At 32.0% G+C, this 10,632-nt stretch overlaps 1 protein-coding gene across 1 annotated transcript in view; it reads left to right on the forward strand.

Annotated features, from left to right (window-relative positions):
• LOC108576993 (pecanex-like protein 1) overlaps positions 1–7,953 on the forward strand; it is a 14,850-nt gene extending 6,897 nt beyond the window's left edge. The window contains exons 2-16 of the mRNA XM_017940072.1: positions 32–278; positions 349–627; positions 716–1,068; positions 1,147–1,290; positions 1,363–1,607; positions 1,686–1,945; positions 2,072–2,968; positions 3,122–5,505; positions 5,584–6,045; positions 6,114–6,258; positions 6,334–6,592; positions 6,663–7,016; positions 7,114–7,226; positions 7,301–7,575; positions 7,672–7,953. Coding sequence (XP_017795561.1) covers positions 32–278; positions 349–627; positions 716–1,068; positions 1,147–1,290; positions 1,363–1,607; positions 1,686–1,945; positions 2,072–2,968; positions 3,122–5,505; positions 5,584–6,045; positions 6,114–6,258; positions 6,334–6,592; positions 6,663–7,016; positions 7,114–7,226; positions 7,301–7,575; positions 7,672–7,953 — 6,699 coding nt within the window. The remainder of the gene's footprint in view (positions 1–31; positions 279–348; positions 628–715; positions 1,069–1,146; positions 1,291–1,362; positions 1,608–1,685; positions 1,946–2,071; positions 2,969–3,121; positions 5,506–5,583; positions 6,046–6,113; positions 6,259–6,333; positions 6,593–6,662; positions 7,017–7,113; positions 7,227–7,300; positions 7,576–7,671) is intronic.
• The last annotated feature ends 2,679 nt before the right edge of the window (positions 7,954–10,632 follow it).

Below are 10,632 nucleotides of genomic sequence, written 5' to 3' on the forward strand. Positions count from 1 at the left end.
ATGTATTAATTCTCTTCTTTTTTTTTTTCAGTATTTTCCACCAACGTTATATGTGTGGGTGGCATATTGTTCTTCAATTGGAGCACTTTTTGGTATGATAAAGTGTGTTAACCATGCACTTCATTGCATGTATGATACGACTGAGTGTTTAGAAGAATCAGGTCAAACTATTAACCAACAGAGATTAGAAAGTGACAAAAGACGCACAGTGCATAATAAATGCAGGGAACAATCACAAGATCAAATAGATCATGGAATAGAACTACAAGTCTTAAGTGGTATAATAAGTTGTTTTTTCTTATATTTTATATTTATTATATTATTGCATTAGAAAATATTTTTATGTAGGAAAAACAGATACACCACCTGTAGAATGCTCATCACGCAACTCTTTTATTGAATCAAATGTGCAAAATGCAGATGCAGATAGTATAACATCTGAGTATAATCGGGATAGGCCTAGTTCAACTATAGATTTGAAAGTAGAAATTCACAGAAAAAATAGTTCAGAAAGTTCGGAAGAAGCACAACAACTGTCTAAACCAATGGTACCTAGTATAAATGTACATGAAGCAGAACTAGCTTCTGCGCAATATCATGAACCACGTTTTCGAAATATAATAAATGGTATTGTCATTTTTATGATACAACTTCTATAATGCAATTGTTTTCATATATATTAATATTTGTTTTGTGAAATTTCAAACACATGTAGAAAGAAGCTTGAAAAGACAAAAATGTGTTGTAATAGCTGAAGAGGATCGACATGGTTCAAGAAAATTATGCAGACATGCATCTGAAGATTCACGAAATCGTCATTCCAAACAGGGTAGTCTTGGCAAAACAGGTTCTGAAAGTCAAATAAAACAAACAAGTTCATTAGAATTGGAACACCATGGGGATGATTATCCTTACTGGAAGTCAAATCAAGCCTTTCGGCGTCTTAATTCTAATTCAATTGTGATGGAAACTCATTTAATGAATGATCATCCACAGAGTTTAGAAATTATATCAAAAAAAGAAGATACAGAAAAAAATAAAATTTCGTCACACCCACAATCCTTAGAGGTAAAGGTGGAGATATTTTTTATTTGGAAAACAAATAATTAAATGATGTGTTTACATACTTTTTTCATTCTTAATAAGGTTATTACAAAAAAGCCACATCAACAACTTATTCATCCACAAAGTCTTGAGACAATTGGTGCTACTAATAAAAATATAAACACTATAGATGACAATAATTTACCTCTTCATCCACAAAGTCTTGAAACAATTAATACTAAAAAGGTATCATTGTGATATGACATATATTGTGTGAATGTATAGAAAATTCTATTATAAATTATATATATTTTCAAGGTGTTACCTCAAAATACATTAAAAAAAAATCAATTACAACTATTACCATATCTTAGTTATGGATCAGAAATAGTACATCCTATAGCAGAACAAAGTGATGAACAATTTGCAAATGAAAGTTGTGGAGGATTTAGCCTTCGGGACTCTTACAGTCCATTACTTACTCGAAAGACTTGTGAAACTAACGCTACCTCTAATCGGGACAGAAGTCTTAGTACTAGCCGATTTGAAGATAGATTTTCAAGGTATTTTAAAAATAATGAAAATTAATATCAAATTATTGATCAATTAATGTGTAAACATCCATTTAAATTTATATTCAGATTTAATGGGGATGGTGGTATAGATAATGATTCTGCAAATTCTCGCGATGCATTAATTGAAGAACCAAAGCGTGGTATTAAAAGAAGATATAGTAATGGAAGCCAAAGCACTCATGAATTTTCGGATTTAGAGAACTTGTTTAAAGACAAGCAAGATAAATCGAAAAATATAGATGATCCGTTAAATGTTGGAAGTGTAGTCGAAATAGATCAGATATTTGAAAGTGGTGATTGTGCGATAGAATCACGAAGTAATAAAGGTAAGTTTAACTTTTTAGTTTATTGTTAAATTTTACTATATTATACTGTAAATTTTACATTACTTATGTGATTAAATAAAAGAAAATATAAAGGGGGAATAAAGTTCGTGAATTCTTATTTTACAGGACTGCATAATAAAGAACCTGACTCTGGTTCATCTAGTACAACGACTTTGAGTACGGAAAACGAGGTAAAAAGAAAGTTACTTCCACAACTAGAAACAGATAGCAAACGACACCAAGGTGCAATACCCAAACAAAGCCGTCCAAAACCTGTAGTAGATTCTATAGATGATAATGTTACAACTACTGAGCAAACCCGGCCGAAATTTAAACGGCCATTAGAAGTCAGAAGAGAGAAAGATAGAAGAAGGGATGGAAGATTTGATAGATTTGATAGATTCGAGCAAACCAGTGGTTCAAACAACGAGTTAAGTAGACTTAATTTTGCATCTTCTTTATTAGCTACATTATTAACTTCTGGCCGAGAACTACCTGGTCAATCTAGTACTGTGTCCGACTTAAGATTAGGTCGCAATTCAGAAAGTCGAAATTCACGAAAAGGACGAGGTCTAAAATATCCGATTAGACCACATCGTGTACCACGGGATAGAAATCGAGATGATAATGTCGTACCACTTACTGCTTTATTTGGATTAATATCAAATGAAGAATGTCATTTAGTTGCCAATCACAACGATACCATAGAAGCAGCTGTACCTTATTTCCGAGATGAAAACGGACGGTGGTTAGCTTACACCTTCGATGAAAAAGGATCTGGTGTTGCTGCAGCTTCGCAAGTTCCTTCTAGCAATAACGATAAATTATTGAATACTTTATTACGCCAACAACTTAATCAAAATTTACATTATGATGCCAATTGGGAAGTAACAGACTCTTTGAGTAACAGTTTAAGTAGTCTATCTTTAAATTCTCATGAATTAAGTGTTATAATAGACACACCACCTGTTTTATCGAGTCCAGAAAGCAATCAAACCAAAACACAAAATTCATTATCTTCGAATTTAGTTTCATCGAATACTGGAAGTTCTAATCATCGTGCAGTGGAAACTTTAGAGCGAATTCAACTACATCGAAATGCTGGAAATACTAATCGTACTGTAGAAACTTTAGAACGAACTCAATTGCATCGAAATTCTGGAAGTAATAATCATCACACGGTGGAAACATTAGAACGAATTCAGTTGCATCGAAATAATGGAAATTCTAATCAATGCGAACTTGAAACCTTAGAGCGAGATCAATTCCATCAAGACATATTATCGCGAATAGAATCGATGACAGACATAAATCGAAGATTGCGAAATTTATTGGGATATTTTAATTTGAACCTTTACCCAGCAGACTCTAATCGTCGAGATAGACCTGTTTTAAGATTCCAGACGTATGAAGGTGATATATCTTGGAATCGATTTATTGCTACTTTAGATGCATCCGAATCTAAACCAAAACAATCAAGACAAGACAAGCAATATTATTATAAATGGAAAATTGGCAAATTACCACATATCAAAGTGCGATTCGATCGTTTATTTTTGTTGGCATTATTAGATAGAAATTTAACAATTTTTGAGACCATCGTTTCGACGTTTTTAGCAGTTGCTGTTGCGGGATTGGGTCTTATATTGCTCCAACAAGGATTTTACCGAGATATATTTGCATTCATGTTTTGTTTCGTAACTGCCGGATGTCAGTATTCATTACTAAAATCCGTTCAGCCTGATGCTGCTTCTCCGACACATGGATTTAATCGCATTATAGTATTTTCTCGGCCAGTATATTATATACTATGTTCAGGATTCATATTAATCTTTAATGAATCTTTAAGGAACTTTAAAACATCCGAATTTCGAATATATGGTTTGCGAATTGCCGATTACGATGTTATATTACAAATTCGCAATATTTTATTAATTTTTCTTTTATGCTTTCCTATTATATTTTCATTAGGTTTACTTCCACAAATTAATACTTTTCTAATGTATCTTTGTGAACATGTAGATATCCATTTGTTCGGTGGAAATGCAACTACGAGTCTAATCTCTTCGATATATTGCCTTTCTCGTAGCATTGTCACTGTTGTTATATTGTACGGATTTGCTTATGGAGCACTTACAGAGCCAAAATCTTCACAACATATTTTATTTTCTATTTTTGCGGGTTTATTAGTTGCTATATCTTATCATTTAAGTAGATCGTCTTCGGACCCTACTGTAATATGGGACATTGTCAAAACAAATTTGTGGCCACCAGAAATTTATACAGAAGAAAAAGAAGCTAAGATTATCGAGAATACGTCTCGCAGAGACAATTTATCTGCACCATACAAAGAAGCTAAGATTAGAACATCTGGAAGAAAAAAACATGTGAAAATTAAAGTTGGCGAACAAATGTCGGACACAGAATTAGTAGATCCATTACCTGAAAAATTAAGGATAACAGTGAATGCAAGATTGAAGAACGATTTAATAGTATGTGCAGTCATAGGTATTCTGTCTTTCGGAATCCATTGTTCAACTGTATTTACAGCCTTACAACCAGAACTAAATCCAGTTTTATGGGGTATTGCAAGTTGCCTTGGATTTCTATTACACTACATTGTACCACAACTTCGAAAACAATTACCATGGTTGTGCTTATCAAGACCAATATTACGTAGTCATGAACATGCACAATTTGAAGTTCGTGAACCAGTGAAAATTATGTGGTTTGAAAAAGCATATGTTTGCCTTTGTTTTTTGGAAAGAAATGTTCTGTACCCAGTAGTGTTTTTAGGAGCACTCACAGAGTGTTCATCAAAAATTGTATCTAAATTTGGAGAAAGTGTGGGGGCATTAATAATAGTGGTATGTGGATTGAAATCTTTAAGATCTGCATACTCTGATCCATCAACGCGTTACCTCGCTCTGATCTTTGCCGTTCTGTTTTTTAAACTGGACTTTCGAGATCTCAGTGAAACATTTCTGGTAGACTATTTTGTCACGGGAATAGCATTTGCAAAAGTATATGAACTGTTGTTGAAAATACGATTTGTAGTGACATACATTGCACCTTGGCAAATTACTTGGGGTAGTGCATTTCATGCATTTGCTCAACCTTTCTCCGTTCCGCACTCTGCTATGTTGTTCCTACAAGCGGGTATTTCCGCAATTTTAAGCACTCCTTTGAATCCCCTTTTGGGCAGTGCAATTTTCATATCATCGTATGTACGACCAGTGAAATTTTGGGAACGTGATTACAAAACAAGAAGAGTAGATCATTCAAATACACGAATGTCTTCTCATTTGGATCGAAATCTGGGTGCGGATGATAACAATTTGAATTCGATTTTCTATGAACAATTAACAAGATCACTGCAACATAGTCTTTATGGAGATATTGCTCTCGGCCGCTGGGGAAATGTGGAACAAGGCGATTGTTTTCTGTTAGCTTCCGATTACTTAAACTGTTTAGTACACGTTGTTCAATTAGGCAATGGATTGGTAACTTTCCAATTAAGGGGTCTTGAATTTAGAGGAACATATTGTCAGCAAAGAGAGGTATGTATATTATTTTAGATATTAAAAATTAGAAATAAAATGTCTTACTGTTAAATTTGAAAATAATTTTATTTCTAGGTAGAAGCAATCTCTGAGGGAATTGAAGATAATTATAATTGTTGTTGCTGTCAAATGGGACATTTTTCAAATGTTTTAAGCGTTAACGCAGCTTTCAGTCAACGCTGGTTAGCTTGGGAAGTTGCAAGTGCTAAATACGTTTTAGAGGGATACTCGATCTCAGATAATTCAGCAGTTTCTATGCTTCAAGTGTTTGAATTTCGTAAAGTACTAGTTACATACTATGTCAAAAGTATTGTTTTCTATGCTGTTAAATCACCAAAATTGAAATATTGGTTGGAGAATACTGATATTTCGGATGCTCTAAAAATAACTCTTGACAAAAACTTTGTCGATCTGGATCCTGTTTTCAATTTAAGCATCCATGAGGATTACGACATCCGAGCATGCGGTATCACAAGAAACAGTTTTTGTAACATTTATTTGGATTGGATACAGTATTGTGTTACTAAACATGATAAGGTAGTTTTTTAAACATACATAAGTTATATTAACATTTACATGGCACTATTTGTTCTTAACTGTTTTAGACATTAGACAAATCGAGAAATTCACCATTAGTATCTTTATGTCTTGCTTTAAGTCTCTTGGGAAGACGTGTTTTGGGAGCATTATCTCATAACACTGTTTCAAGTGTTGAATTTTTTTTATACGGATTACATGCTCTTTTTAAAGGTACAATTTTATAGTAAATAATTGAAAAATAATTGCATTTGAGAGTAATATTTAAAAAGTATATTTACATGTTAGGTGATTTTCGTATAACATCAGTTCGAGATGAATGGGTTTTACATGACGTTGATTTATTACGAGGTGTCGTAGCAAAAGGTGTAAGAATGGCATTGAAATTGCATCAAGATCACTTCACAAGTCCAGAACAATATGGCGAACCGTCTGCCCTTTACGAAGCTATAGATAGTCACGACAAAAATCTCGTGATTAGTCATGAAGCAGATCCTCTTTGGAGAAATGCAGTTTTAAATGGTGCACCTAGCCTTTTGGCGCTTAGGTATTTTGATACTGTAATATGTATGAATATTAAATATTACATTACTATTACTTATTATTTTGATTTTTAGGCATGTACTTGATGATGGCATCGACGAATATAAAGTGATAATGCTGAACAAACGTTTTTTAAGTTTTCGAGTAATTAAAATGAATCGTGAATGTGTCCGTGGCTTATGGGCTGGACAACAACAAGAATTAGTGTACTTGAGAAATAGAAATCCGGAGCGAGGCTCTATACAGAATGCTAAACAAGTTCTTCGAAATATAATAAATAGTTCTTGCGATCAACCTATCGGGTACCCAATTTACGTCTCACCATTGACAACTAGTTATGCAGAAACTAATGAACAATTGTGTTCTATAGTTGGGGGACCTTTAAGTTTCAGTGTAATTAAAAGCAACGTCCTAAAATTATGGCAAAGGTACGGTTTATTATATTATCATATAATTATAAACTATAATTTATTAACAAAAACTTTATGCTGCAAATTTTATTTTTACTAAAAATATCATTTATAGAATCAGAAGAAGATGTGGTCAAGGTTGTTCATCTGGGGGAACAGGGTCTCAAGATGACGGAGGTTTTGGAAATGATGGAGTATATGCAATGACTACGTACAATATTCATTTAGGTTCATAGTTTACAACTATTATAATTCATCCATATTACTTCCTTCACAATATATAAATGACATTTTTTATATAGGATATGGCCAATCGGGTCATAACACATCTGGTTCACAATCTATAGATTCTGGGTGCCAAATTGGCGGATCAACTGGGCGTGGAAGTTTAGGAAGAACAAATACTGGGTCCTTAGGTGGAAACAGAGGATCGTTGGTTTCAGTTGGAAAACCTACAAGTTCGACACTTGCTAGTTTAGCTGGTCTTCTTAGTAATAGCGATATTAAAACCGAAACTAAGAGTGAAACAAGTTTTACTAGTAAACTTGAAAAGGACGAAGTTTTTCAACGAGTGCGTGTAAGTAGAACAAGTTTATTTTAATTGACGTATATGCAAAGCTTGAAAATTTTTTTTTTCAAGAGTTAACACTTATTTACTACTATTTCTTACTAGATCATAGATCCTAATCAAGTGTATGATGCTATTAATTTGGGCCGTCGCATAGACGTAATTTGGCCAGACGAGAGAATGAGACAACAGGGTGGTAGATCTGGATGGCAGCATTGGGTACCTGAAAGAGGTATGGAAGGATGTGTTGTTCATTGTTGGTCCCCCAATCATCGCGATCCTAATCGGCGGTCTCACGTAGATAAAGTTATCTTACTCGTCAAAATTGATGATAAATACGTTCCAATAGCGGAACAAGGCGTAAGAGATTTAGGGGCAGAAGTATGATGAAGTATTTTTGAATTTTCTGTAGTAATATACATTATGACGATTTTCGTACGGTCATTTTTTTAATCATGAATCACGAATACTGATATGAATGCATTAAAAATGAAGAATTCATTCCAACTATAAAATGATAAATACAAAGGTTTTTGATGAAAGATTATTCTTGAAATTGTACATAATGAAAATCGACGAATTTTAATACTAGTTTCTTAATTCCAATATGTGCATATATGTGTGTATACAGTATGTTCAAAAAAATGGGTTAAGAACTTTGAGGGTAGATAGTACTCGCTAAATGAAGGACAAAAGTCCTAATAAACATGGATTGAAAAATTAATATTTTTAAAGTTTATTTTCACAATTTTGTGTTAGCTCTCTGTAACTGATAGCAAAGATGTATAACTTATATTTCTCTGGTGAAATCTAATAATCAGGTAATCCTATATTATGATACATGTATGAAGTGGGAAGAGGACAGATAATCCATTGTTTTTATACAGCACGATAGCTCACGAAGCGAGCAAATCATTTGCTTTAACCGAAACGAAAAATTGTTTATAACTTTGAAAATATTAATTTTTTGACATATGATTATTGGGACCTTTTCCTTTCATTTAGCGAGTACCATCTACACTTAAAGTTTTGAACCTTTTTTTTCTTACCACCCTGCGCGCGCGCGCGCGCACACGACGCCGCGCGCGCACACACACACACACACACACACACACAACAGAGCTATAAAATACTCTTCACTATGCGATTTTCCTAAGATTTTTATTCGCTCAATATTTCTTTTCTTACCATTCGTTTCTGTATTTTAGTTTCATTGTAACGATTATTCAATAGATGCAGTTTTCTTGAAACATTTTCAAAAAATATGAATTTTAGAAAGTTACATAAAAAGTAGTTAATATCTTATCAGTTATAATTAAAGAATTATTACTTCTTATACATTTACTGAGAAGACTAATGCCAATCGCCAAGTTATTCAATACAAAAGTAAATTGTATCATGTTGTATTATACTATGTATCATATAATGATTAGATGTTAGATGATTTACTAGTGGTGGAAACTAGATGTTACTTGTTGTTAACTGGCGAAATTATTATTTTTATTAATGTAAAATAACATGATTGGATATGTTTAAATTTCACTAATTTACAGTATTTATACTCTATTTTATATTTTCTACTGTTAATAATTTTATAAAGTAAAATTACACAAACTCAATTTACAAAATAATTATTCCAACCCTTAGTAATTCAATATGAAATTAAAAAATATATAAAACGATTATTACTATTGTTATAACTGTTAGCAATGTTAATATATATTTGTATTTTGAAGTTTTAATAGTACGATTTATGACGAATCTCTAGAAGTAAATTAGACTATAAGAATAAAGGTTGCTATAAATTAATTATTTATTGAAGAATGAGAAAATGTGTCTATGTTGTTACTATAGAATATGCTCTATAACAACAAGTAACATCGGTAGAAATTATTGTATATATCATTCGTGTTTTTCTACATTTTGTTACATTTTTTTTAACTACTTGATATAGATAAGTTGTAAATATGCGTAACACTTCTGCAAGATTAAAGCGTCCAAATGTATTTACTGAATGTGTAATTTTGTGGGGCCACGAAATTGCCTCTGCAGAACATATCGGTGCACTAATAGCGGTGTTAAATATAACTCAAAAATCTTTTATTTGTATGTCTTTATTGTATAAAAATCCGGATAATCGTGGTGGTGTATTTACATTTGATATACATCTTATTATAATTTTCATGAAGAATAATATAGTAAAATAATTAAATAATACAAATTATTGGGTGTAAATGCACCATAATGCTTATTCAGAAAAGAAAAATAAATCTATTATTATTTCTTCTTTTAAAACGAGATTTATTAAACGTTTTCTCCTAATTTTGTATATATTTGCACAAGTTAAATTTAAATTTATTGTCTTAATGCAAATATTAACAAAATTTAAAACATGTATACTGGTTATTAAACTAATAAGAAAGATAAGGTTGTTTGCAAAAATAAAAAATTCTTTTGTTTGAAATTAAATAGAAAAAAAACAAAATATATTTGGCATAAAAGATTAAGAATTTTGCAAGCAACCAAGGAATCACAGCATTGCCTTATGATGGTATCTCTTGAAAGCACCTGACTGATAAAGAAATTTTAGCTAGTCTTTTAATTGTTGATACACGTTTATGTATCGCTTGCTGCCAAGGGACAAAAAATCTCTTTCACCAGGGAATACATGGATTAAATGATTTTTATTAAGTCTTTGGCCTATTTGTAATCGACAGTAATTTCATACATGGATTGTACAGAATTATTTCAAGATCAAGAATAAATATGGAACTAGAAGTCAGATTAAATAACACTTTGTTTATAATCCCTACATTAGTTATGTTTTATCATCTTAGATTTACAATCATTATTTAATAATAAGCCATTGTTAACTTTGTTGCATAATGTGCTTCAAATGAAATTTATATTTAGTTAGCGATAGCAATTATGCAAAGAAAGTGAGTTCCTTCAAATATACTTCAGTTTTTAACATTAGGATTAGTTTAATAAGTACAGCTAGTGTCACGAAATCGTAGATTAAAGAAGGTCGTTAATATTAATTATTATAACATATTATACTATGTA

Source organism: Habropoda laboriosa, unplaced genomic scaffold, assembly GCF_001263275.1.
Source record: "Habropoda laboriosa isolate 0110345459 unplaced genomic scaffold, ASM126327v1 scaffold440, whole genome shotgun sequence".
NCBI lineage: Eukaryota > Metazoa > Arthropoda > Insecta > Hymenoptera > Apidae > Habropoda > Habropoda laboriosa.